General features: G+C 34.6%; 1 protein-coding gene across 2 annotated transcripts in view; it reads left to right on the top strand.

The window, feature by feature from the left end:
• Nucleotides 1–27,417, top strand: part of DIAPH3 (diaphanous related formin 3) — a 208,854-nt gene that overhangs the window by 85,345 nt on the left and 96,092 nt on the right. For both annotated transcript variants that reach the window (XM_058419256.1, XM_058419257.1), the window contains 5 exons: nt 1,563–1,658; nt 2,586–2,680; nt 9,825–9,926; nt 21,238–21,477; nt 24,075–24,204. In XM_058419256.1, the coding sequence (XP_058275239.1) occupies nt 1,563–1,658; nt 2,586–2,680; nt 9,825–9,926; nt 21,238–21,477; nt 24,075–24,204 (663 nt within the window). The remainder of the gene's footprint in view (nt 1–1,562; nt 1,659–2,585; nt 2,681–9,824; nt 9,927–21,237; nt 21,478–24,074; nt 24,205–27,417) is intronic.

Genomic DNA, 27,417 nt, shown 5'->3' with positions numbered 1-27,417 from the left:
AGGTGTAGAGTATCAAAAGTGATTTAGGAGATCATTCAAGTTTGTGTCTCCACTTACAGGGAAGGGACTTGAATCTGGTTCCTTCAACCCTTGTGCAAGGTCTTGAATTTGTTATCTCTTTGGTTGTATCCTAGACAACAAAGCTCAAAGACACAAGAGGTCATTTAGTCTGTGTCCCAATCCTTGGCAAAATTTATCGTGCTTTGAAAAACATTTTTTAAGAATGATATAGCTCTTAAATATCTATCTTAGCATTTTCAGAATTAATTTCAGCTTAGGGAAATCCTCTTGATAATTCATGCTTATGTCTAGTTTTGTCAAGCATCATTACTGATCAAGAAATTTTAATCCTATGTCTCCTTGATAGGACTTCTCATCTATACCTATCTCCTTTGGAAGTCAGTAGCACATTATATTACTGTAGCATATTTTCTACTCTCAAATATTTGAAGCATGTATAACTTAATTTGGAACAATCATACTGTAAAAACTTGAAAACTAATTTAATTTGTGAAATAGTATACAGAATTAGATAAGCAGTGCCAATATATTTGGTAAATAACATTTGACAGTGAAAATTTGTGCTAGGGGGAAGGAAGAAAGAAAAGTTTAAAAAAGAGTATTCTATTATGTATTATTGTAAAATAATACAATACCAGATCATATTTAAGGAAAGATTTGTGTGGTTTTCGCTTTTTAGTTTGTTTGCATAATAATTCCTACTAATACTTTATCAAGCCTATGTTGTTATTTTAAGCGAAATTCTTATGACAATGTGTGACTAATGAGTAATAAATTCAGCTTACACAATGTATTTGAGAGATCCTATATGTATGAATTATTAAAAGGAAGAATGAGCCAAAATCTCCAGCAATGTTAATATATATTTATGCAATCACTTTGTCTTTATGGTATTTTGTAATAATGTGATTACATCATATATTTAAAAATACATATTTTTGAGGGGGGAAGGAAAATAGATCTATGTATATACCTATATGGCTATATAGGTATATATCAACTCATCTATATACTAAGGTAATGTTAATTTTTTAATAAGCTGGTGATCTTTGATAATTTTGGTGCATATAGTTAGACAAAAAAACCCACAAAAACAGATGGATGTCTTAGTGTTGAGACATATTGCCATGTTTTTAAAGATTTGTTATTGTTAAAACCCAATTAATAATCTTAGTCTGGCCAGGGTAACTGGAGCATGCTGCACGATATTTTAAATATGACTGAATTTGTACAATTAACATTAGCATGTTTATTCAGGTCTTATATATTAAAAAAACCCCAAAACAAACAAAACCAAACAAACAAACAAACAAACCCACCAAAAAACTAGAAGGCTAACAAGCTGGCAAATTTGACTCAAGAGCAAAAGTTTTGAAATACAAGCAATAAATGCAAAGCCTCTCAATTTTTTGTCTTTGTGTTTTATGATCTTTTCTCTGTGAATTGGCTATGCTTGATGGCAAATATGCTTTCTGAATTCATGAATGTTTCCTCTAAATATTAAGAATTAACCATGATTTTATTTGTGTTTATTTTGGCAGTAAAAAGAGAGGAGGAGGATTTTGAAGAAAAGAAATCCATTAAGAAACGAATCAAAGAATTAAAAGTTTTGGATCCTAAGATTGCACAGAATTTGTGTAAGTAGATTTGGTTTTTTGTTTTTTTTTCAGAGTAATGTATAAATATTCCATAAGAGTGCCTTTCTCTCTTGTGTGATTGCCTGGTAACCACTTCTTGTTTAAAATGTGTTTAAATATGTGCATATTGTTTTTAAGCCCAAATATGTGAGTTTGCACAACTGAAACACTTAAAAAGACCCCAAAAGCAGTTACAGATTACTCCTTGTTCAAGAAATATTGAAGTGCAGTCTTACAGCTATGTATCTAATGCATCTGTATTTTCAATTAATTTGTCAAGGAATACTGGATGCCCCTTCCCCTGCGTGTCCTCATCCCTTGTCAACAAAAGGATGAAAATGTCTGCAGCATGTCTGCCCATCACATGAACTTTATAGAAACTAGCCAATACTTGGTATTATGGAATAATATGCAAACAAAGAAAATAAAGTTTTGATGGAGATAAGTTTTAGGAAGAATAGGTTCGTAAATGCCAGCAGAGATTAAATAAGAAATAATTGTGTTATGATGACTAAATAAAGAGTGCTTGTAAGAATATTTCGTTTTCTGTTTCTTTGGGTTTGGTTTGTCATGGTGCTTCTTTAAGAGAAGGCTCTGACAAGACTATTGAAAAAATTACAGTTGTTACCTCAGCACAAAATACTGTAAATAGCAGTGATTCTTCTGCAGCGTAGACTTGTCTCTGACTGCTTATTGAAGTCTTCTGTGATGCTGGATGTTCTATGTAACAAACGGATATGGAGAAGGCTGGAATTGAAAGAGAACAGTAATTAAAAATACATTAAAAATTGTTCTCTCTTACTTATATTACTTGGCATAGTGTTTGTTAATCTGGAGATGCTATGGCCTGTTTCACTGCTGTTTTTTAAGTAAAAGCAAGATATTGTTGTCTTGCTTTCTTCATTATTTATGGAATCTTTGTTTTAGCGATTTTCCTTGGATCTTTCCGAGTGCCTTATGAAGAGATCAAAATGATGATATTGGAAGTAGATGAAACACAGCTCTCAGAGTCCATGATTCAGGTAACAAAAACGGCACTTAAAATCCTAGCATTTCAAGAGAAGCTTCTCAGTAAATAGAAACCTGTGACTAAAAAGACCCCTTGATGTAAACTTTTGGCTAATAATTAACTGCATAAATAGTCTTTTCCTGTGAATGGTAGTTGTGTGTTTTTTTTTTTTTTTTTTTTTTTTTTTTTTTTTTTTTTTTTTAATTTGTAGTGCTAATAGTTTTATCAAAGCAGTTTGTGTTGTTTTTGGCTGGGATTGAGTTAGCTTCCTTCACAGTGGATGGTATGGGGCTCTGCTTGCATTTGTGCTGAACACAGGGTTGTTAATACAGAGATGTTTTTGTTATTGCTCAGCAGGGCTTGCACAGAGCCAAGGCCTCTTCGGCTGTTAGTACTGCCAGGCTGGCAAGGGCGCTGGGTGTGTATGGGAGGCTGGGAGGAGACACAGCCAGGACAGGTGACCCCAAATGACATAGAGGATATTCTGGACCACATGGCATCATACTAAGAATTTAAAGAGGGGGGAAGAAGGAGGAAGGGAGATAGAGTGGTGGTGTTTGTCTTTTCAAGTCACCATTACATGTGATGGGGCCCAGCTTTCCTGAAGATGGCAGAAAATACCTCCCAGCCCATGGGAACCAGTGAATGAGTTCTGTGCTTTGCTTGTGTGCATGGTTTTATTTCATCCTGTGAGTTTTCTGGCTTTTACCCTTCCAATCACTTCCTGATCCCACTGCGGGGAGAATGGGTGAGTGGCTGCTTGGGGTTTGGATGGTATTAACTATGACACAGCTGAATTTATATTCTCAATTTTCCACATGGTCCACACCTAAATAGAGGCTTTTTCTTGGGTACATATGGTGCTTTGTTTCTTCCCTACTTACCAAGTTTTTCTTTGCTTTGTTTTTACCTCTGTCTTATCTGCACAAAGCTCTGTTTTGTTTGGATTGATTATTTTTTTGTTTGTCAGAGCATTGGTTATTTTTTTGTTTGTCAGAGCTGTAATATCCAATATCTTGCCCTAGGGCATTTACAGCATTCACCACTTCTCTTTCATGGATTTTATTTAGGTAGTGTCTTCCCTTTTAATATTATTTTTTTAAAGCACAAAGTCAGTATTACTCTATGTGGAACTGTCTTGGTTTTGAAAGACAATTGTCTGCCAGGGAAAACTAGAGCCTCCCTTGGAATGGAGAATGTAACCCCCTTTCCTCCAAATTATTATAATTTCGCAATTAGGCGCTCTCAGGCAAAGATATGGGAAATAGGAGTAATAGTTCTTTACGAGGAACATTAAAAAAAAAAAAAAAAAAAGGAAAATACAAATGTAGTAGTATAAAAAAACAAGCAAGGAAGCAAACAAAGATCCTGGAAAATACCCTGGCAAGAGTCAGGGATACAACCTGGCACCCTGTTGCTCAGAGTGTTGGAAGCCATCCAAATAAGTCCTCCTGGAGTAACAGATGTGGCTCTGTGGAGCAGAGATGATCCTGTAGAAAGTCCAGTGGTGATGAGATGGGTCTCATCTTCCTCCAGAATCCAGAGGAAAAACCAGATCCCTTGTGTCCTTCAGTCCCAGTTTTTATCCAGCTAGGAACAGTTGGCTCCTCCCCCACTGTGTGGAGCTTCTCACAATGGGATGATGGAATGTGTCATGTCATTGGTGGGCCCTAATGGCCCATTATCAGAAGATGACCCCCTGGAGGATGGAGGGGTGGTGAAAGAGATAAGAAACACTCCCCCACCTGGTTTTAATGGTTGGGCCATTATCAGAAGGCATCCGCCCCTCCCGCCCACCTGGAGCAAGGAGGATAACACATCTCCCAAACACCAGCTTTCAACAGATGAAATAGAATACACATTTTCAGGTTACATAATCCAATACAGGTGCCAAAAGAACCTGGAAGTTCTTCTGTATACAGTGATATTTAAGGGTTGAAAAGCTAAATGATTTAATTTAATTTAATTTAATTTAATGAAATAAACACAAGTAATTTTAGAACCATGGGAAGAATAAATTGGAAAGTGTGTCTTGAAGTCATTTCAGCCAAGGCTCTGCTCAAAGCCAGGTCAACTAGAGCAGTTTGATCAGGGCCTTTTCCATAGATTTTTTAGTATCTCCAAGGCTGGAGACGCCACAGGCTTTCTGGACACCTTTTCCAGAGTTGAACACTTGTAGTAGAAAATGTTTCTTTGTTTATCTAACTGGAATCTGTTGTGATAACTTGTGACCTTGGTCTTCTGTTGCCCAGCTCCATGAAGGACTTAATTGCACCTTCTGTGTACCATTTAGTTAAGCATCTGTGCACATTAAGGGCCCATGAGGCTTGCTTTCCTAGAATTCAACAGTGACTTCTCTCAATTTGTCATTGCCTGTCATGTGCCATATTCTTGTGTCATCTTGATGGGCATCAATACATTTGAAAAGATCTGTCTTTAGAAAAATTATCTGTGCTTTGGACAGGACTCTGGCATACTGTGATGAACTTCAAATTATTTCTATTATGGCTCTTAAATGTCAAAACATATATATCACTAATTGATAATTACTGTCTATCTGCTAGTAATGTGTAGGTTTTAGATAGCTAATCTATTTGGCATACTTAAAAGTGTGTTACAGACATAGGTACCAGTCCCTACTGAAACATGAAAGAAAGCTGAAGGTAGATTGGCTTTTTAGAAACATACTCTTTTTACAGCAGTGTTGATTAGTTAAAACAAGTACATGTATCAGGGTCATAAAATTAGTTGTTACACTAAGGCTCACTGAAATTCAGATGCGGCTTGTACTGCAACACATGGGAACTTAGATTCAGATGTCAAAACAAGACAAATCTATATTTGTATGGTTTTCCTGCAAAATTAATTTCCACCTAATCAGAATGTCAAAGTAACATCTTATTGAGGAGACTGCAATGTTCAGCATGCCCATGTTCTTCCTGCATGCAGTTTTGCCCTCACTTCTTGTGACTTGGATTTCAAAGATGTTTAATCTCTCTTCAGCTATTTGGACTTCACTTTCCCTTCTTCATTGAAGAATGAGATGTTTCTCTTAAGTATTTAAAGGAACAAGCATGAACCATCATCTCCAGTGACAGTATATATTGTCATTGTATAATTCTCATTCATTTGTTCAATGATGCCCTTAATATTGGCACTGAAACTATTACTTTAAGGTTATTAAGATGAACATAGTTTACACTTCTAAGTTGTTTTTTTAGTCTAATTTGCACTTAGATCACCTTTTCAAGGTTTTCTTCAAGCTCAAGAGCACAGTGATATGTATCTTTATTTTATTTTATTTTATTTTATTTTATTTTATTTTATTTTATTTTATTTTATTTTATTTTGCTTTGTTTTGTTTTGTTCAGTATAGTAGTAGAAATTCTCTATGGTAGCATGAAATCTGAGAGATAGAATATGCTCTGCTGTTATGTTCAGTTTAAACTTTGTCTCAGTCTGTGCTTGCTCTGAGCACTGTTTTTCAACAGTTAAAATTTAGCTTTTTAAAAAAATTAGATCCTCAACCATTAAATGAAGCAACCTGTATAAATAAGTGCTATATATATCAAAAATATGAAAACCTGTCATTTTGATAATTTCTCTGTGTGTTATTTAAAGAAGGCAAAACTTATTTTTGCATTTAGACTCTAGGGAAAAAATTATCAAACTATTAATGGGTAGTTGATTAGTGGCATATTTCTGTGTGAAGTTACAGTAATGTAAGAGAAAATTTATTTTCATGGATAATGTTTTTTGCTTTTGTATAATTATTTTTAATTTATTCTGTGGGCTATTTTTTTCATTATAATTATATATGCCTTGGGATAAAGAATGCCTAATTTTCAGTATATTTAGAACATCTAACAGACCCTAACCTCACTGGAGCTTTGCAGTAGGCATGGCTAACAACATAATAGGGTATAACTTTTTGACACTACTCTGATAATCTTTGTCAGTGGCTCTATTAATTGGTATTAACGGTAAAGTATGTTGAAAGTTAGTGTATCCAGTAACCTCTCTATGCAGCTGGCGTCAAAACTGAGTCCAAAGTTGTTTTGACAGTGGTTGAGCCCTTTTGTGTTTGCTTTTGGAGGGGAGTGAACAATTTTATTTAAGAAAAGGGTAAGAGAAGATGAAGAGCCAAAAGTGAGACATTATATCCTACAAGAGTACAGTGGTGTTAGCAGCTGCTGTGATTGTGTAAAAGTCAGTAGAATGGAATACAAGTGATCATATGTGCGCAGTATCCTGTGTGAACACATTCATGTAAATCACTCAAGAATATAGACTGCATTTTTTTGCCAAGTGATTAATCACTTGAAGACCTAAATCAGGTGGAAAATTCAGTGGAACTTAGGCTTCAAATTTAGTTTGTAAGTTTGGATGTAATAATATTTAACAATTTTCTGGGTAAAACAACCCTATAAGAACTTTGAAAAAGGGACTGAGTTTAAACTTGAAAAGGATTTCAGACACCCATCTTTCTTTGAAAGTGGTAGAACAATGTGCCTCATTGCTTCAAAAAGTTGGTATCCACCTTCATATGTACTTAGGTTACTAAATTACTTTAAGGATCCCTCTGTATGTCTCTATTTCTACCTTCAAAATTCTTTTCAAGTATGCATTATGACCATGCTAGGAAAACGTGTTCCGTGTATTTTGTCATTCTGAGAAGAGAGAAAGCATACATAGATTTGCAACCATATGGCTAATTTTCTTCATTCATATGAGTTACCTTAGACAGTATGGTACTTCTCCTTTTGAGGAATTTCTTCTTTCAGCATTTCAGCATTTTTTTCTGTTTAGCTGTAACTGTTGTGCTGAGTGGGTTCTAATATCATTGCCAGAAATCTGTTCTTAATCCAGCTCCTGTTAGGCTTAAGAAACAAAATTTATTTTCTCTTCAGCTGTCTCCATCCCACTCCCCACACCACACTTCAGTTATATCTAGTTCTTAAAAATGTAAAACCTCCAAAAGTCATTTTAGAATCCAAAAACTCATTGACTAATTATTAAAATGTTTCCAGTGACTTAGTCAAATTTCTTTCTCCTGCTCATTCCTTATTTGATATTTAAAATGTGTTTAATCTGCAGCTGTTCAAAAGCTCTATTTGAACACCATAAGAACTGCTTTGATATCAGTTGCTCCTTCAGTTTTGGTTGGTTTTTTTTAATATTCTGATGCTCAATAGTGAAAATATTAATCTAACACTTGACTGTTTTTGTTTTTTGAAAGTTTTGTGGGCATTTTTTCTTTATATGAAAATTATTTCTGCATCAAACAATAACATTTTAATTTCAGTAAAGATCAAGGAATTGTATTATATTTAGAGCTGTTTATGGGAATGTTGGATATCAAAACCAGAAGTAAGTGTTTTATGAATTTCTAGTTTAAAATGTATCTTTTTACATTTTGTACCCTTTCATTTTTGCTCAGCTTTACTGATTTAGTGCCAGACATCTTTATCCGTGATTAATAACTGTAGACTTTTTTACAAAAATATTTTCCAAATGTAACAGTGGTAAGGATATATATGACTGCTGTTCCACTAAAAATCAGTTTGACCAAATATCCATATCCAAATCAAGCTCCTAAAATTTAAGTTTGTGTTATTGTTTTAAGCATCATTGTTCATGCATTTTTAATAGTTTTGTCTTTTCTTACCAAAATCCTTATTTGGGCATGAACATTCTGTTAAACCAGTCTACTAATTTAGGGATATTTTTCAGCTACTACTTAAAAGAGTAAAATCCATTCTTCTTAAACTAAAGAAGTATGTTAAGCAAAGCACAGGTATGTCTTTTATCTGTCTGGCTCCAGAGAGGTGTTTTTTTGTATCTTAACTGGCAGAATTTCCTGCAAAAGAAGGAATTAGGATCTTTGGTGGGTAAAATTAGGGGTTTTTTAAGATTTTCAGATGGAGATTCTGTTCACTAACTGAAACTAATTCTATTTTGCTCACTGATATCATGAAAGCTATTTACTTGAAAGGTAATAAAACAAATGTTGGCAACCAAAATGTCTGCCTTTTCCATCAAGTAATGGGGAAGTGCTGGAATTGCTCTTGTTTCTTTCTTGAAATATGGTAATTGGTAGTGGGATGGTTGTGTTTCCTAGACTGGCTTCAGTGTTAAAAGATTGAATCTTCAGCTCAGTGCAGGAGAGTGATCTTACCAGTAGGCCAGGGAGTGTTTTAAGAAAGGAAATATCTCTCATGTTTTTCTCACTGTGACAGAAGCTTTATCAATGTGTAAACAGAAACACAAGAGTCATAATCTGAGAAAGACAGCAGGCTGTATGGACTCCGACTATTGCCTAGTAGTTGCAGCAGTCATCTTGGGAAGGGACAGGACTGAGCTACTGACTCAATATATATTATATACCGTAATTAAACGTTTGAGACGCTTTCTATTTCCAGAACATCCAAAAAGCCATTTTTAGCCAGCTTAGCAGAAGCTAATTAGAGTGGGGTTCAGGTGCCCAAATGTGAGTGTCTTTATGTAGATAATATGTGTCTAAGTGTTCAGGAAACTCCAGGGAGTCAGAGGTTTCTTCAGATTAACAATGAAGGTGAAATGTTTGATTCCCTTACATATGTTAACATGACATTCACTTATATGTGTCCAACCTCCCCTTGTGGACTTCTGAATTCAGCTGAAGCTGAGTCTCACCTCTAATTTACTACTTCTAGCAAGTTTTCAGGCTAAGTAGTAGTGTAATTAAGGAAGTAAGTAAAGTGTAATGGGTTTAAAATTTTGAAATGCTAGAAAATTTATTATTCTTTTTCAAAATACATTTCATCTAGCATTAGTAATTCTTGCTGTCCTTTGGATGGTTATGTTATACTTGAAGTTCTTGTTCTGTTTGCTTCAAAGGGTTCTGTTTGCATAGTGCCCATCAAACATATTCTTCATTTAAATACAGTTTAAAAAATACCACAGATGTGTGTAGAATCAGTGTCACGTGCTGGCAGTATTGCATCACTTATCTTTTACACTCTCAGTTACCTTAATTTGTGTATTGCTATGTACAGCCTGCTGTCTTCAGGGAGGAGTCTTGTCTTTGGAGTGTGTGGTAATAATGCATAAGTGAACCCATTTGTTTACAATAATAGAAGCAACATTGAGTCTGAGATTTTTATTTTTCTTTATAGAATTTAATAAAACACCTCCCTGAACAAGAACAATTGAATGCGTTGTCCAAGTTCAAGAATGAGTATAACAATTTGTCTGAGCCAGAGCAGTTTGGAATTGTGGTGAGTTCTGGTTTATTATCACCTTTTTACCCATGTTGTTGGGTTTTGTTTGGTTTTTTGTTTGTTTGTTTGTTTTTTCCCCCTTTCTTGAAAGAGAGTTTTAATATAATATTATAGAAAAAAAAAAAAAAAAGACGGTGTTTCCTAAAGTTAAGAGATCCAGACCAGGAGAAGAGTACAAGTGCCTTTCAATTGGACTTTTTTTGGATATATCCTTGGATGTAGAAGACCTGATTACTGAAATATTGCTGCTGGAATGATTTTGAATTCTCTTTGTTTAAAAAAAGTAATTTACTTTTGCTAAAGAAACCAAACCAAATCTGTAAAGACTTTCATTATTTTCTGTGCAAAATTTCACTGGGAGATACAGAGCTATTTTTGAATGTCTATAACTAAAATAATTTGGCCTTACTTTTGTTTGCATTATTAAATCTTAACCTTTTCACTGAAGTTTTCTACATTTGTATTTTTCTTTCTATTCTTCACATAAATGAGAAGAAAATAGTGTCATAGCAATCATGTTAACTTATTCTCCCTCCTGCTGCCTGTGTTTTCTACCATGTTCTGTCAAGAGCACACCTAATCACTTTTCCCCTTCCCCCTGGAAAGATAAGTTTGTAATGACTTCGAGGTTGAATTCACAAAGGAAGACTGGAAGTGAAAAAAAGAAAATGCTAGTTCAATGCTGGCAGTTGATGCTTCTTGTGGAAATACGGTTTACATCTAATTTCTGTATAACTCCTAATTCATAATTGGTAATTACTTCATCCAGACAAACTCAGAGTAATGCTATGTAGTTTCTTGGTGCATATATCTATACAAGTCTTTGATTTTTCTTGTCCATTCCTGGAGTTTCAACCTAAGGTGGTTATTGCTAAGATTATCTTATCTGAGGGAATTTCCCATGTGGGAATAAAACTTATTCAGTTAGATGGAACTGTCAGTTGATGAGAAGAGCTAGACAGTAACAGTGTAGGTAGAGTTATGCTGCGTCTGGCCCAACTTCTTCTGATAAATTTGTCTCAAAAAGTTGAGGCAATGTGATAACTCAGAAAAATGAAATAAATTGACATAATGATAAGAGTTCTTACAGCTCAAAAATTTGTGGAGCTTCTTTTCTGAAGGAACAACCAGTTTCCCACTGAAAAGCACAAGACCATGCTTTTCCTGGTTTTTCATGCAAAACATCATAAAACAAAGTCCACAAAGACCAAAACCCATCATAACTAAGAACAGTTTCTGTCATGTCACACCTTCTATGTGTGTAGTAGAGGGGATTTCACAGAACAAGCTACAATGTTTATTACATGAAACATTTTTTGTTTCTGTTCCAATGGGGAAAAATTTGAATAAGTCACTCACTTTTTTTACTCTTTGAATATGGAATCCTATCCATTTACTTTTCATCAAAGTTCTTCATGCTCTATCTGGCTCTCTTGTATCTTTTCTTTTATTGTTGACCAGGGAGCGGGCTGAGAAATTCTACTCATTCCTTAGGAAGCCACTGTTGATGGTAATGTGAATCTTCACATTATTGCTGGTTTTGTTTATTTTTCCTTTAAAATGTCAGTTTATGCCTCATTTTTGCTGTCTGTTTTAAATGAGGAGAGTAAAACTTGAATACAAAATGCAAGACTTGAAGTCTTTTAGATGAGTACTGTTTTGTAGTTATGTTTTTTCAGAGAATTAGGATATTCCATGTTAATTTGCTCTGAAATTCTGATTAAAAGAACAATTAAATTATTTGATTCCTAAGGAAGAAGCTAAATAGTGAGTAAATGGCTAATTACTACTTGTGTGATTTTTTTTTTTTTAAATCATGGAAACCCATTATCTTTCAGGCTTTGGATTGAAAGTCAAGATTTGATACTCTGAAAGAAACAGCAAGACACTTAGTGAAATATTGGCTTGCTGTGACTGTTACAGTATTGTATGTTTCAAGCAAAGTTAATTAACTTTTGTTCTTGGCCTAAAGACCTTGAGGGCATGACTAAACAGTTCAGGTTCCCTTCAGGAGTGTGGCTTGTGGTTTTGGGATTTTGGTTGGGGTTTTGTCTTGTGACTGTGAGGATTTGTTTCCTTTGTATTGACCCTATGAGGTGCTTTTGTGGTTTCTGCCTTCTCTTAAGTTATTTTTCATTTTTATATTTTCTGTTCATTCTTCAGTAAGTATAAAATAAATCCTTTATGGCCCTTATCTTCTCTTCCAGGCTTTGGGTTTTCTTTAGATAAACTACTTTATTTTCCGCTAGGTTCTTTCTTTCACTTACTCCAAGCTGATGTCTCAGAGCACAGATATTATCACCTATTACTGTGGAACTTTGTTTTTGTTTTAGGGTTGTGGTTTGTTGGTTTTTGGTGGTTTTTTTTTTTGGGGGGGGGGGAGGACAGGGAAGGGCTTTCACCATTCATTATCTATGTCATTAAATTGCATTAATTATGTTAATCTTACTGAAATGTTGAATGTCATAATTCCTTGCTCAAAGTTATGATGAAGGGTACTTGTGCTTGACAAAAAATAAATATTCAATTGCATTTTGTTTTACCATAGTTCTTATTTTGTACTTGGTTTTACTTACTGCAATAAACTTCTTCCAAAACTTTTTAAAACTTCCTTAACCTTCATATTATTTTCTTGGTGGTTTCATTGATTACCACAGAATCACAGAATGTTCTCAGTTGGAAAGAATCCACAAGGATCATCAAGTCCAACTCTTAAGGGAATAGCCCATGTAGGGATCAAACCCGCAACCTTGTCTTTACTGGCACCATGCAGAATCTTCTATAAAAGTTGATAATGATGAAGATTATCTTTGTGCATTATGAAACCCACTGGAGATGAATGGGGTTTCACCTAGATGTTCATCTTGGTAACTGTTGAGAGAAGGTTGTGTTTAGTGTTTTTTACACTTCTTACCTGGTTCTTTCTTCAATGGACAGTATAAATATTATGTTTCTTTAGGACTTTTAGCAATGTCGATTTGTTTTGCAGGTAGTTATTTCCTACTAAGAAAATAGTATTGTTTTAGAGAATATTTTTTCCTAATTTTTGGTGTAGTGTCTGTCATCATATCAAGGAAACATTTAAGGAGTAGATAATTTAGTAATATTAATCTCATTTGTTTTCAGTGAAGTTGATATAATAACTACTAATTAGATGTGTTGATCATGACTGATACTTTGAGTGCAGTAGTCTGTTTAATGGATTTTTACTGAACTATTCCCATACCACTGATCAATATATTATTCATAACGAAGTTGGATACAAGCATATTCCAGCTGTTCAGAACTTGAATGTTCTGAATTCTCATAGAATTCCATTCTATGATTTAATGTACACTTGTTTATTTACAGGGCCTGTAATTCGTTGTCCTAGACTATATTAAACTTATTATATGATTTGATTTCCATAAATGCAATTCCACTTAAGAAATCACAGTTTTGATGCTCTTTATCAGGCATCCATGCACCTTTAGGTCTGACACGTCAAGGCATTTTTGGAGGCACAGAGGTACATGGCAGTGTTTGGTCCCATATCAGATGATTCCAGATCTTTGCTGCACTGCCCCCCCACCCCACTGTCCTGTAACTGTAGTTCCCCAACTTTGCAGCACCACACATCTGCCTCTCCTCCCTCTCTTGCCCACACAGCAATGCTAAGGCTTCAGGCCTACTCATGCCAACATATTTTAACTATTTGTTGCACGAGGAATCATTCCAAAAAGTAGGTCTGGATTGATAATGCTGAACGCATAGAGCTGAATCCAGTAGTGAATTTCAGCATGAGACAACTGGAACAGTTACCCAGAGAATGTGGATGCCTCATCCCTGGAAATTTTCAAAGCTATGTTGAACGAGGCTCAGAGCAACCTGGTTTAGTGAAAGGTGTCCTACCCATGGCAGCGGAGTTGGAACTAGATGATCTTTAAGATTCCATCCAACACAAAAGATTCTATGATTTTATGTAGCCTCATCAGTGCCTCCAATCCTCAGTGGTATAAAATGGTCCTGGTCTGTATTAAATTTCTTGTATAGTTTGAACTCCATAAATGCAATTCCATTTAAGAAATCAAAGTTTTGATGCTTTTTATAAACACTTCTAATGTAAAAATGCTCAGGATGCTATTAGTAGACATTTGACCTCAGGTGCAGGCTAGTGTACTAGCGTTTTTATATAAGAGAATAGAGTCTCAAGAGACACGTGATAGCTCCCACTGTCTTTCTTTTCTTGTAATCTGAGATGTTCGGAAAGATGTTCCCATATTGGCTGCTAGTAGAAAAAAATGAAACATATTTTTCCTTGATCACTTATATTTGTTCAAAGATAAAATTGAGGGAATTACAAAATATTGTTTCAGAAATAATTGATGTTCAGACTTTATGAAATTCACTGACAGCTAGCCCAAATAGAATTTGGCAAGTAGTTCTCATGTGGCTTCACAACTTGTTCACTGATGGATGTGTTTTTAATGAGTTCGTACCAGAGGAAAAGATTTCACTAGAGTAAATTGAAGATTAGAGTGAAGCCCAATGAAGGCTAGTTTGTCTTGAATAATTCAGCAGACACTTAATTTGATCAATTCCATATTCAGCTGATAGTTTCACCTGTATGTTCTCATTGAGGATAACTCAAAATGTATTAATGGTTTTTTGACTGTTGTCTGGAAAAAATCATACTATCACTGTTTCTGCAGACTTCTACTCTGCTTTTCATAATACTTGGATGCAGCTGTACCTAGTGACATTTCAGTCTGTTTAAAATTCCGAAGTGCTGAGGTGCGTCTGGGCTGTGAGATATTTTGAGTGTGTTAATTTCTATCTGCAGACCTTATCTTCTGTGTCTTCTAGATGTCATGTGTGTCTGATGCTCTGCCTTGTCAGTGTTCTCTATCAGTATTTCCACCCTTTCCAGGAGTGTTGCCAAAAATTATCTTTCTCTCATATGCCATCTGTGAGAGTTAAAAAATCTTTGACAGATTGCAGTCAAGTTACCTGTATTTTTGAGAAGGAGGACATCCTTAACTCCTGTAATGTTGATGTATTTCAAAACTTGAACCTAGGTCTAAGGTAGAGAGCAAAGCTCCAGAAATACCTTCTGAAAATGGCCACCATGAATGATCCGCACTGATCTGAGTATTTTCAATTGCCATTGGGTTGGCTCATATTACTTCCTTTCCATGAGTGAAAGACTGTGATGCCATATTATAGATGAGTGCCCCTGTAAATTCTTCAGTAAGCAGGTCTTTCTCTTACCTCTGTTTAGTTCCAGTAAAAAAAATTGTGTAGGTAATCTGAAGAAGAGTTTAAATTTTTTTGTCTTACTGTTGCCTGATACTAATTCAGGTGGCTAAGTGGATGCTTCTTGTTTGTTCTAGCACACACATAGGCTATCTCAGTTTTCTTCTTGGCAGATATGGCCACAGCTTCAGAGCAGGAATGTTACTTTTCTGAAGGGTCCCCATCTTTTACTTCCAGCCATTCATTTTTGTCATTCTGTCAAGAGCCTGTTCTGGATCTGATTTGATGTTTTTTTTCACTAGTAATGTAAGCAACCCTCAAATGCTCATGTCATGCTTTACACATCATAAAGAAAACACCTCTGTGTTGAGTAAGGACCATGATCCTGCCATTTTGATTCAACAACTTCCAGGATTTCTTGGAATTTAGCTACGTAAATTGAGTTAGATATCCAAATGACTGGCTAGTGCAGGGCAGCTGTGCTGAAAGAACCTGGAGGCTGATCAGTACTTCTTAAATCCCCAGAGCTTGAAATTAATATGCAGATATTTCACCTGTTCGAGCTTCCAACTTTAGACCTCAATGGAACTCCAAGTGCTGTAGCATTTGCTTTGCCTGTGATCATTCTGTAGAACTGAGGAACTTTCTCCAAGACATGCAAACTGTCTACTGCAGCATTCACTTATGTGACATGTCAGACTGTTTTTGCCACAGATTAACTGTGGTTCCAAATACACCACATAACCATGTGGATAAAAATTCCCCCGTCATTACTAAATTTGCTATTGACAGGCTACAGAAGCTCTACAGTGGAATGTTTCTTCCTTACCAGTACAGTTATGATCATTGACACATCTTCTTCTTAGGAAATTAACTGGGACACACCTTGTTGGGTCAGTAGAGAAGATGATACCAGATACAAATTGCTGTAGGCCTGAACTTTTTTGAAATGGGTCATGTCTGTCACATCAAAGACATCAGAATCAGTTGCTAGCTATGTAACATCAAGTTCCATTTTTATGTGGGAACTGTTATGATGGTTCAACCTGATAGGAAGTACTAAACTTGCTGTCATGATTTTTAGATGTTCTCATCCAGACCTTGACCATGTGCCTTCATGACCTCTGTTTTGGGATATTCTTTATAGCAGATTTTTCATTAGGAGGTGGATTCCTAGCAGTAGCCAGGAAGAAAATGAGGCATTTATTGTAGTTAAGCTTATCAGATTTTTCAATCTGGAATACATATACTTTTAGAAACTTTTTCCTATTTGGATTGATACTATAATATTTGATTTTAAGTTCCTCAATGACATCTGCCCTTGACTTCTGGTGTTAATTAATTTATTTTTGATACCTGTATGGATTAGAGGTTTTACAGAGGATTTTTACCTATATTAAACTCTTGACTTGGTTTCTCATGAGGAAAGCTTTTCAGTCTAGTAGCATCTGCTCCATATGTGTTTTTTAATGAAAATAGCCTTTCAGACATCTGTTAGGCCTGCTAAAAATAGAAGAATTTGGGAAATTCAGACTCTCCCCTTCTTGAAAGGTTCCTTTTTAAGAAAATATCATTGTCTGGTTTCAGCTTGGAGAAAAAACCCAAAACTCTCTGCATTCCATACTGATCAAGGTGTCAGTACATCTAATTGTATTTTTTGGATAAGACAAAAAAAAGAGACTACTTTCTTTCCACAGGACTTACCTTCCTGTGAATTTCAGCATGAAGACTGTAAGCTCAGCTTATTTTGACAGCTGTGTTGTAGCCCCCATTGGCAATTCTGAGATCTGCTCGCTGATCTTGCTGGGCCATCTTTGTTGAACATAATGCAATCCAAAACAGTACCAGGGATTTTCTGCACTGTGAATCAGTGCACGGTCATCATCCACCAGACAAGAGAAGGCTGCCTGTGTGCAGCTAGGAGGTAATTGATAGGTGTTGTTCCCATGTGACTTACAATACACTGCCTTCTATCCTGACCTGAATGTCCTTTAGGAAAATACTGGATTTGCAAGAAACTTAGTCAGTAGCTCAAATTCAAGCTGTTTATAATTCAGGCTGGAGAAGCAGAGTAACAGGACATGCTCTCTATCATTGCTAATAAGGCTGAAAAGTCATTAGTTCAACTGTTTGCATGTATACATATATATATATGTGTGTATGAACATATACAAGTAGGAATGTGTGTGTGTGTATATATATATAAATATACTTGATTATATATACTTGATTATATATGCTTGATTTCTCTTACATAATTTTAATTTTGTATTGGCAGTTCTTGACTTTAATATCATTTCCTTGAGGAAAAAGAGTGCATCAAAGGTGAAGAAATAAGTGCTATTTCCACGTATCCATAAAAACATTTCAAGAAAAATACTGATTTTTATTGTGGATTGACTTCCCATACTGTGAAATAATGTTCGATCTTTCCAGAAAGCTGCTGTTTTTCACTAAGGTTTAGGCATGTTCGCTGTCCTTTTCAAATTGAGCCAGGTATTCTTTTATTTTCTTCAAGCATGATAAAATATCTGTTAAGGTATCAGTCCTTCCCTATCTGATTTTTTTTCCCCGCTTTTCAAGTGCCTGGGTCTAAAGATAAGTGTCAGGAATTCCCACTTTTTACCTCTACACTCTTAGGAGTTCACTGATGCTGCAATGGTGCAAAGCATACATTATCCACAGGGAATGGTGTTCCAGTTTGCTCTCTTTAGTCAGCTTGGCTGTAACTGTTATTTTATTTTTTTGACAAGGACATTTTCAGGTGGTCTGACAGCCCCAGCACTGTTGCTCCTTTTAAAGAAGGTATGAAACTGAAGCACTTGCAGTGTTTTTCTCTATGAGCTTGTGACAGGAATGAAACCCCTTTGGTGATCAAAATGTAGTGTCAGTGGAACTTCTGAGATGCTTTCCTTTACTTGACATCAACAGAAAAAGATAGTGAGAGTACACATAGTGAGAGTACACATATATCAGACTGCACATTCTTGTAGTTGCTTTGTGATTTATGCAGTATTTGAGAGAAGAACCTGTCTTGCTGTTGGATGTGAGATCTGTGAGAGCTGCTACTGCATAGCTCAACTCATAAGTCAGTTCCCATTTGGACTTGCTTGTATGAGGCTCTTCTCGTGGACTATTAACTTAAAAAGGAGAACAATTCATTACCTTTACACCGAGTTCTCTGATATGTATAGGCTTCTACTTCGACTTCTTGTTTTAGTTATATGGATTGTTTGTTTTTGGAATTCCACTATCAAGACTGAGGTAAACTTACGTCCTTATATGCTGATTATTAGAAATAAGATAATAAGATAAATTAATATAAGATGGTCAGCATTGCAACACTTAGATTCTTAGCTTCTCTTGTGGTAGGTTGTATGGATTTTACAGTTTGCATATACCTGTGAACTACATGTCACAAAAAGTGCCATATATTACTAAGGGAACTCTGTGTATTCCCTTTTCAGTTATTGACTTAGCAAATAGAAGAAATAATACCAACAACATGCATTGTGCATGGATTTCAGAGCATTTTTAACAACAACAGCAGCAACAATGCTAATAAGTAAGAGCAATAATAACAATCCCAGTGACATTTCTGCTGTGCTTCTGGCATGTGTTCCTGTTTCTAATTTTTTAGATTACACATTTCCACATTCAACCATATGAATTACATACATGTCAGACATTTGAATGCCTTGTAGTTCAAGTGGTTCTGATGAAAACTTTGCATCTTTTATGCAGATGTACATGCTCATGTTTGTGCAACACATCTTTGTGGTCTAAAGTGCGTGATTATTTCAGTTTCAAGGATCTGCCTGTCTGAAAAGCCAAGAGTAAATAGATTATACATCTGGTGATTCTGTAGTATCTTGAGTTCAATACTGTTTAAAATCAATGCAACTTACACTGCGGTTTTTTTAGTTTCTATGGTTTCGCATTAATGATCATCTCTATTGCACATTGAATAGGGTATTAAATACTAAAAATCTGGATAATTTCAATGGAATGTTGTGAGTGTTTTTTCCTGGTCTAGTCTCAATTTTTTTCTGGTTAACTTTAGGACAAAACTTTAAATTAAAAACATTGTTCTCAAGATGCTGAGAAGTAGTAGTACATATACAAATTTAGTAAGATAATTGAGGTAAAGGTATAGTGATTCTTCCTGACAGAGCTGGGAGAATGAATTTGTGACATTTGCCTCTGTCCACTGCCTTAATATTCTTTGATGTAGTTATTCTTCGAATAAATTGGGTATAAAGTTGTTAAGTACTGTGTTAATTTCATGTGGAATTTAGGTATTTCTCTTTCTATTTTGCTGTGAAATCCCCTGTTCAAATTCAAGTGCCATTATCCTTATTTATCCATTCCTAAGTGAGAATTTTACCACATGTTGGATGCTATTTCATGTAGTATGAGAACAGAATATCTGCCTACAGTTGGTACTGAGCTAATAATGTTCATAGTGTACATTTTAATTGTTTTACTTATACAGTCAGTGGACTAAAGTGCAACAGTTGATTTTCAACTTAGTTTCATCTGAAAGACATCCTGATTATGTGCTCTGCCCTATGATGAAAACCAGCTAATGGAAATGATTTCTTATTTTACAATCAAGATTTTTTACCTGAACTAAAATGCAAATAGTGTGTTTACTTCAATGAGACATCATCATGTGGCTGGATAGCTATGCAGGCATTTCTGAAATGGTCTAGTGACATGAAATGTTAACTCTACCCGATTTTATTTTCTTCTGCTGTCACAGTAAAACCAATAAAATAGATTGTAAATTCCATCCTCTTCTGCTTCTATATCAAACCCTTTGGATAAGACAGCCTTCAGTTTCACTTTACACTGAAAATGGATGGAGTGTCACCATTATCCTTTACACTGAGTCTCTTGGGCTAATCAGTGCCATATGACTTATGAATGTTGCACTGTCAGAAGAATTTTCACATTGATAGACTAGATCTGTGTTGAGAAATACTCTGTAAAACCTTAGATATCACTGTGGTTTGGAGGGGGATCATTTAAAGGCAAAAGTTTAAGGCCATTATATGAAGCCTACTGCTTTGTAGAAGTGCCAATGTTTTTGCTTCTTTGTTGCATCAAGAAGTACTGATACCTGGAAACAATGTGTTCCTTATTAAGAAAAAAAAGGTAAAAGCTTAGTTTATGATTCTGGGAATTGTAAAGAAATTACTGTCTTGAACCTTGCCTTAAGAAGAAAGAAGACAAGTATGAGGAAGGCAATCTTACAGAATTCATGAAATTGATGGGAAAACAGGGACAGGGAAAAATAAGTTAAGCAGCTCATTGGATAATTTTTTAGTGTTTATAGTGTGGATGTAGTAAACTGTGCAAAGTATGTCTGGAGTGAGAATTCAGTGACCTAGGATATAAGAAGATCAAAATTTTTGTTGAAAATACATGATCATAGAAAAAGCCAAGACTTTTGTATATGATCTACAGAAGCTGTTTTCCTGGGAGCATTCAGCTGCACCTAATGAACTGTATTATGTTACTAAATAGGAGTGTAGGTGGTATAAATATTGGTATATATTAGTGTATACTATATTAAATGTTTCATAGCTGAGATTTTTTCAATACTGTTATTTTCCTGCAAGTATATAATATGCTCTTATTGATGTTAGCTTTCAAATATTTGCACCAGAAAATGAGATTTGTCTTGTTTTGGTACATCCAGAGTTACACAAAATTTGTGGACTACTTTCATTCCTTTGCAACTACTGGGTCATAAACTTGGATTAGTTTTATAGGATTTGGTATATGAGTTGACAGATGTGATATATGATGACACTTTATCTTTTATTGCTTACACATACTAGTTATTTGGAAAGGATGGGGGCAGTTCCTATTAACCACAAGATGGGATTTCAGTTGCTTACCCAAGTGTCTCTCATTCATTCATTCATTTGCTATCAGTTATAGCAGATATATTGCTTCTTCAAGCCTGTCACACCAATAAATCATTTCAGAGCGTATGCATTTGTACAGTGCCAAAGTGTACCATGAATTTTAAAGGAAATCTTCTATTTTTCTTTTCAATCAGATGAGCAACGTGAAGAGACTACGGCCACGGCTCAGCGCTATTCTTTTTAAGCTTCAGTTTGAGGAGCAGGTGAACAACATCAAACCTGACATCATGGCTGTCAGTGCTGCCTGTGAAGAGATAAAGAAGAGTAAAAGCTTTAGCAAGCTGCTGGAACTAGTATTGTTAATGGGAAACTACATGAATGCAGGTTCTCGGAATGCACAGACCTTTGGATATAATCTCAGCTCGCTATGTAAAGTGAGTTTTGAAATGTCCATGTTGAGTGTTACATTCACTATTTTTTTGTTTTTATTATGCTACATAAATACTCTGATTTTGATGTTGTTCCTGCAGTTAATTATTTGTTTACTATTTTTTTCCTTACTACTAGCAGTAGTTGATAGTTTGAACAGTATTGCTAATCCATGAATAGTCGTCTTAAAACTGGTTTACATCTAATCACTTTTAAGTGATTCTGTTTTGAGGGAATAATAAAAAACCCAAACTAAATAAGGTTATGTAAGGACCCGATCAGTGTGATCATAGTAGTTTTGTAATTTTAACATGTCTGAGCCCTTCTAAGTCATCTATCACATTTTAGTGTGTTTTAATAAAGGGTTTTCTTTTGGACATGGATTTACTCCCTTTTTATGGTGCTCAGTTTCATGCTTCTATTTTTTCTTAAATTTTCACTCTTTCAGCTTTTTTCTAAAGTATATACAAGAAGGTGTCTATACTTTCCTGGATGTTAATTTATAATCCATTCTAACGCTAATTAACTTTCCCATATTTAGTGTTGTTATTTTTTTCCTGTGCTCTCTGGGAACATACTGAACAATCTTCAGAGTGCACTTATAGTTCTTACAAGGAAGGAATTATTTGAAATTTGTATGTACTCTTTGTCTTTCTGTTTCTTTATCTTGTGCTTTGAGAGAAAACACAATATGTTAACTTCTATTTTCATGAAACTAATCACCCTTATTCTGCCGTATTTCAGAATTCTTTCACTGAGTATTGAATGTGATACCTATGACATAAATATTTGAAAATAATAAGTTATATTTTTCCCTAGTCTAAAGTAAGCATTAAGCATGAGTCATCCACCTAGAGTTAATACATTGTAGATGAAGTGATTGAGTTAAAAATACAACTTGTTAAGAAACATATTTGGAAGAAAGATACTAAAGGTTATTACTACAATTAGGAGCATTTACTTAAGTATGATTTTACAGGAATCTGTCCTAGGTCTGGTTATATTCTCTGTATTTTTAATGCACAAGACAAAAAATATATTTATGAAAATAATGTGAAGGTAATTGATATAAACACTTCTCAGAGCAGTATCAAAAGTCAGAATTTATCTTGGAGAAATAATTTAAAATCTAGAATATGAAGATTTTGAAGATACCCGTGGAGTACTAGATGTAGGAGAGAGAATTGATGTATATATGTAATGGAAATATGGAATGAATGACTGTATTAGTTCTTCTACATCAGAGAGCAGCCATGAGTAATCTCAGAAGAGAAATACAATATTGATATGTTAATACTCAATCATTCAATACATTCTGATGTATTAAAATTAAATGCATGTTTATAACACAGGTTCATATTTATAGCTAACTTTTGTTATGTATCACAGTGTATTACATGTATCAGTGCCACATTGTAGAAAATTTTTGTGGTTCTATTGAGACATCTTTCACTGAGATTTCCCAGTACAATAGAAGTAACATATTTTATAACATTGCATACAGTAAAAATTCTAGAATATATTTTTAGGGTTTGATATATAGGTGCTCCATTTCCTGTTTATTTGGAAAACTGTGTTTCACGTTGTTATTAACCTACCTTTCTGAAGGAAAAGATGCATGCTCTGGGAGAGTATATTTCAGCATAGTAGCATTTTGATATTTGAAAATAAACAAGACTTAATTATGAAATATCAATACTGTATTAAGGACTTTGTGCCTTGATGTTCTGATGGAAAAGTCTCTGTGCAATTGTGGCAGCCCTTTTTATACTTGTCTTTACTCTGTTCCTACATGCTTCTATACTTTTCTAGCTAAATAATTTTACGTAGAAATAGTTCTTAAGTAGTGAAGAAACGCTTTCATATGTGATGTCATTTTCTATTTATAAAAATGTCTTTGATTTAGAATAATGTCTCAGCTGAAAAACTACAACATAAGTCTTTGTTGACTGTTAGTGTTTTTACACAAGTTGCTGCAAGTTTTAAAGTGATGAGGCTTGAAAATAATTCCATAATTATAAAGATTCCAGAAAGAAAGGTTTATGCTTAAGAATTCTTGAACTCAGCATTTTTAAACAATGAGACCTACGTACTCCTATTTACTGTATTGAGAATTGATAACAGGACCTTGTGCACATTGAGGTTGTGTAGCTTCCACTACATAAATATTTTTAGACTAGAATTAATTTCGTACATAAAGAAGGAAATCGTGTAATGCAGTGGATACGTGCATTATGTATAATTAACTTTTGGTGATTTAACTTTGATTTTTCTTTTATACTTTCATGTGCTTAATCACAGTTTTGTAAATATTCCTGTATTGTTAAAACAACTACATTTTTAAAAGAAATATGTGTACTGTTTTTGAATACTGAACACAAATATTGCGTAGAATGAAAAAATACTTAGTGTGACCTTTCTACGGATTTTTAGCAAGGGGAAAAATGAAACAGCCTAGTCCTGTCTTAAAAAAAAAGTACTATAACAGTTTGTTCCTTCCTTTCTTGGATGAGTAATTACTAATATATATCAATTATTAAAATGGCCAGAAATAAAAATTTTCTCAGTCTTTTTACATTTCTTTTTTTTTTTCCCCACCCAGCTGAAGGACACAAAGTCGGCAGACCAGAAAACAACGTTGCTCCATTTTCTTGTAGAAGTGTGTGAAGAAAGCTATCAGGATGTCCTGAATTTTGTTGAGGATTTTCAACATTTGGATAAAGCTAGTAAAGGTTTGTGTAACTAACAAGAAGTTTTGATTTTGACACATTACAGTGTCTTGTGTATAAGATGATGCTCATTTTTAACTAACAATATTTTAAAAATAGATATTAATAGTCAATATCACAGATCAGTAATTTCAGCTGCTATGAAGGGTCTTGGAGATACTTACTGTTTGGTCTTCTAACATTTACTACAGAACTTCCCATTATATTTCATCTAACATATCTTCTAGAACCATTTTGCACACTGGATTTCTTTTAAAAGTCCTTTTCTGTTACCAGATCTTAATTCCAATCTTTGATATTTTATGCAGTAAGTGTATCACTCACCGTTTTCTAATTCAGACATGTAGAAAGGCTGTCATGGCGTCATTTTATTTTACTCATTTTTTTTCAAAACATGGATCATCTTTGTCCTCCCTACATGTATCTTTTTCATGCAACAGTAACATTGGAAGTCTGGAGAAATTTTTAGTTTCATCAGGCAATATAGAATGTGGGAAATCTCTGTATAAGCACCAGTGGAGTTTTTTTTAATTAATTTCATCATTAAAAGTGCCTTCTCCACATTTTATCAGTTTAAATAATTTAAACATTTTTAAGCATAGAGGTAGAAATTGATGCTACTTTAGCACTGTCCTGTGCTGGCGGGAAAAAATGATTGGATGGGCTCAGTTAAAATTTTTTTTTATTTATGTCAGTTTGGAAAATATCACAGTTTATCCATAATGCTTTGTAGTGTGTCACCCTCATGCCTCAGTCAGTCTCCCTGCCACAAATTACAGCTTTGCAAAACATGCCTTTGATAGAGAACTTGAGATAGTGGTCACTTACATAGAGTTCACTTTCTGGTTCTTAAAATTTCCAGTTTTACTTGGTGTATTATAACCCCAGAAAAGTTCAATGCTTCAAGCCCTTCACCTAACTATTTATACATAAAAACAGTTTCTGCTGTACAATAATTTGCCATGTTTGGCATTATTTTCAGTGTTAACTGGTCACTGACTTTTTTTTTTTTTTTCCCATCACTAATATGTTATTGTTTGTATTGTGGTTGAGGTTTTTTTTTAATTCTTATTAGACGGCAGTATTTTCAGTGTAGGCAATTGTCTTATATGACACTGCTGACTTTTCTGGAAAATTTCTGAGATCTAAATCAGTGACCATTCAAAGAGTAGCCAGTAAAATTATCAGTTTGCCCAAGCTTTCTGTTCTGTTCTAGGCACCTGGTAATGACTATTTGAGTCTTTGATCTCACTCAGTATGAGGTAGGATGGAAATCAATGATCATGTTTTCAAGTTTATTATATATTGAATTTAGTACAGTGTATCATGAGATGCATTTTGCATTTCAGTTTTACTGTATGGAAAAGAGGCTTAGGATATCTTTAACAGATTAGCATATCAGTATGTTTGTTTATACTTGTTTCCCCACCTGCAAAACTCCATTCTGTGTTTGAAAGACTCCTGCTGCACTGGAATTTTGGAACACCCAGCAGATTACAAAAACTGTAACTCATGGAGTTTTTTAAAACCTTTTAGTACTTCTGCAAAAGTACATTTTTATGAAGCAAGTTGATTTAATATGCACCGACTTTTGTACAGTAAATTTTTAATGAAGTGGTTATTTTTGCTTGAGCTTAGCAGAAGGTCAGTTAAAAAGAAAGTCTGTGAGTCTCTTCAGTCATATCCACTGTAATGGTCTCATGTATTACTGATATGCTGATGAAACCTAGCAAGTTGCCCAAGAGAGCTGGGAAATCATAGCAGATATTACAAGCCATCATTATTCCTAATAGAAACAGTGATAGAGGGGAAGTCATCAAAACTCTTTTATATAGTCAAATATGCATATTCCAGAAATAAATACTTCCTGTGGTAGAACAGAGCTTTGGTACTGAGGGCTTAGAGGATTTCCTCCATTCTAAGATATTGTAATTGAGGGTTTAGTAGAAATAATCCATCCTGATTTGCATTTCTGAGAGTCAATTTATACTTCCAGTAAATCTGAAAAACCACTGGATCCAAATGGTACGTCTAGGGGTTACAGGCTGCTGGTAGCGCAGAAGGGAGGAAGTCAGCCTTGTTTTTTCCTGTCATCCAACAGAAAGGTTCTATTCACACATATGGTGTTTTATTCCTCAGAGCTGTTGGGTGGAGAGACAGCATCACTCTTTTCTGCTTTTGTGTCATATTACTATATTGTTCAATTTTCCCCTGAACCATAGAGGTAGTATTTTGTTCCAGTACTTGTTTTTAAATCCTCTTCTCTAGCTTTTGTCCTGGCAAAGGGAAGGGCCTTGTGCGGGTGTTGGAATGAAATTCCCTTCATGGTTTTACTGAACTTTGTTTTCTGAAGTAATTTTTTAAAGTACTTTCCAAGAATAAATCAATGAAGAAGAGAATACTCTATTCTCCTATACCTTTGTTGCAAGCTGGTCTTTATTGAGCTTGTTTTATTAGCTGTCTGCAAATTCATGTCTTCAGATGCAATAATTCCACATCTTTTTTCTGGTATAAAGTGTTATTTGCAGGTATCCTTTAAAATATAAATCAAAATTAATACGGTAGAAAGATGTGTAAATGCCATTTGAACAACATTAACAATATTAACAGAAAACTTGAAAAGTTGAACATATGTATTTATACATAAAAATGGAACTATACTGTGCGCTTGTTTGGCTTGATCATCTTCAAAAATTGTTGAGTCTTCTACAGGTTTTTGAAAACAAGTTATTTAAAGGATGCCTTTTTTTTAGAATCCTTCCTTGACATGACTGCCCTTGTATCAGCCTATTTGTAGCATGCCTTGTATCTATATTGTTTTATACTTGCTCATTCTTAAAACTTCTCTTTCATGTTATTTCTTATTCGAAAAGGTGAACATTAGAACATTACAATGTTCAGCAACTCATTTTCATTTTATACTTTTCAGAAGAAACATTCATGCTTCTTTAATTTCATTAAACATACTTCTTTAATTTCATTAAACATTGCCTAGTGATCATAGAGTATGCTGTTAAAATAGCTTGTAAGCCTTCAAGAGCAGTGACAAGTGACTGTACCAAGTGAATGGTGAAGCTAACATATGTTATAGTATTTTATAAATTATTAAATATTCACAGTATGTAAATTAATTGTTGCAGGAAAAATATTTTTTCAAATCTAATTTTGAGGGGCAAACAATAAGTGTAAGTAAGTAAACCTGTGCAATTGAAGTTT

This window comes from Hirundo rustica, chromosome 2, assembly GCF_015227805.2.
Source record: "Hirundo rustica isolate bHirRus1 chromosome 2, bHirRus1.pri.v3, whole genome shotgun sequence".
NCBI lineage: Eukaryota > Metazoa > Chordata > Aves > Passeriformes > Hirundinidae > Hirundo > Hirundo rustica.
This window is presented reverse-complemented; position numbering and strand designations above follow the sequence as displayed.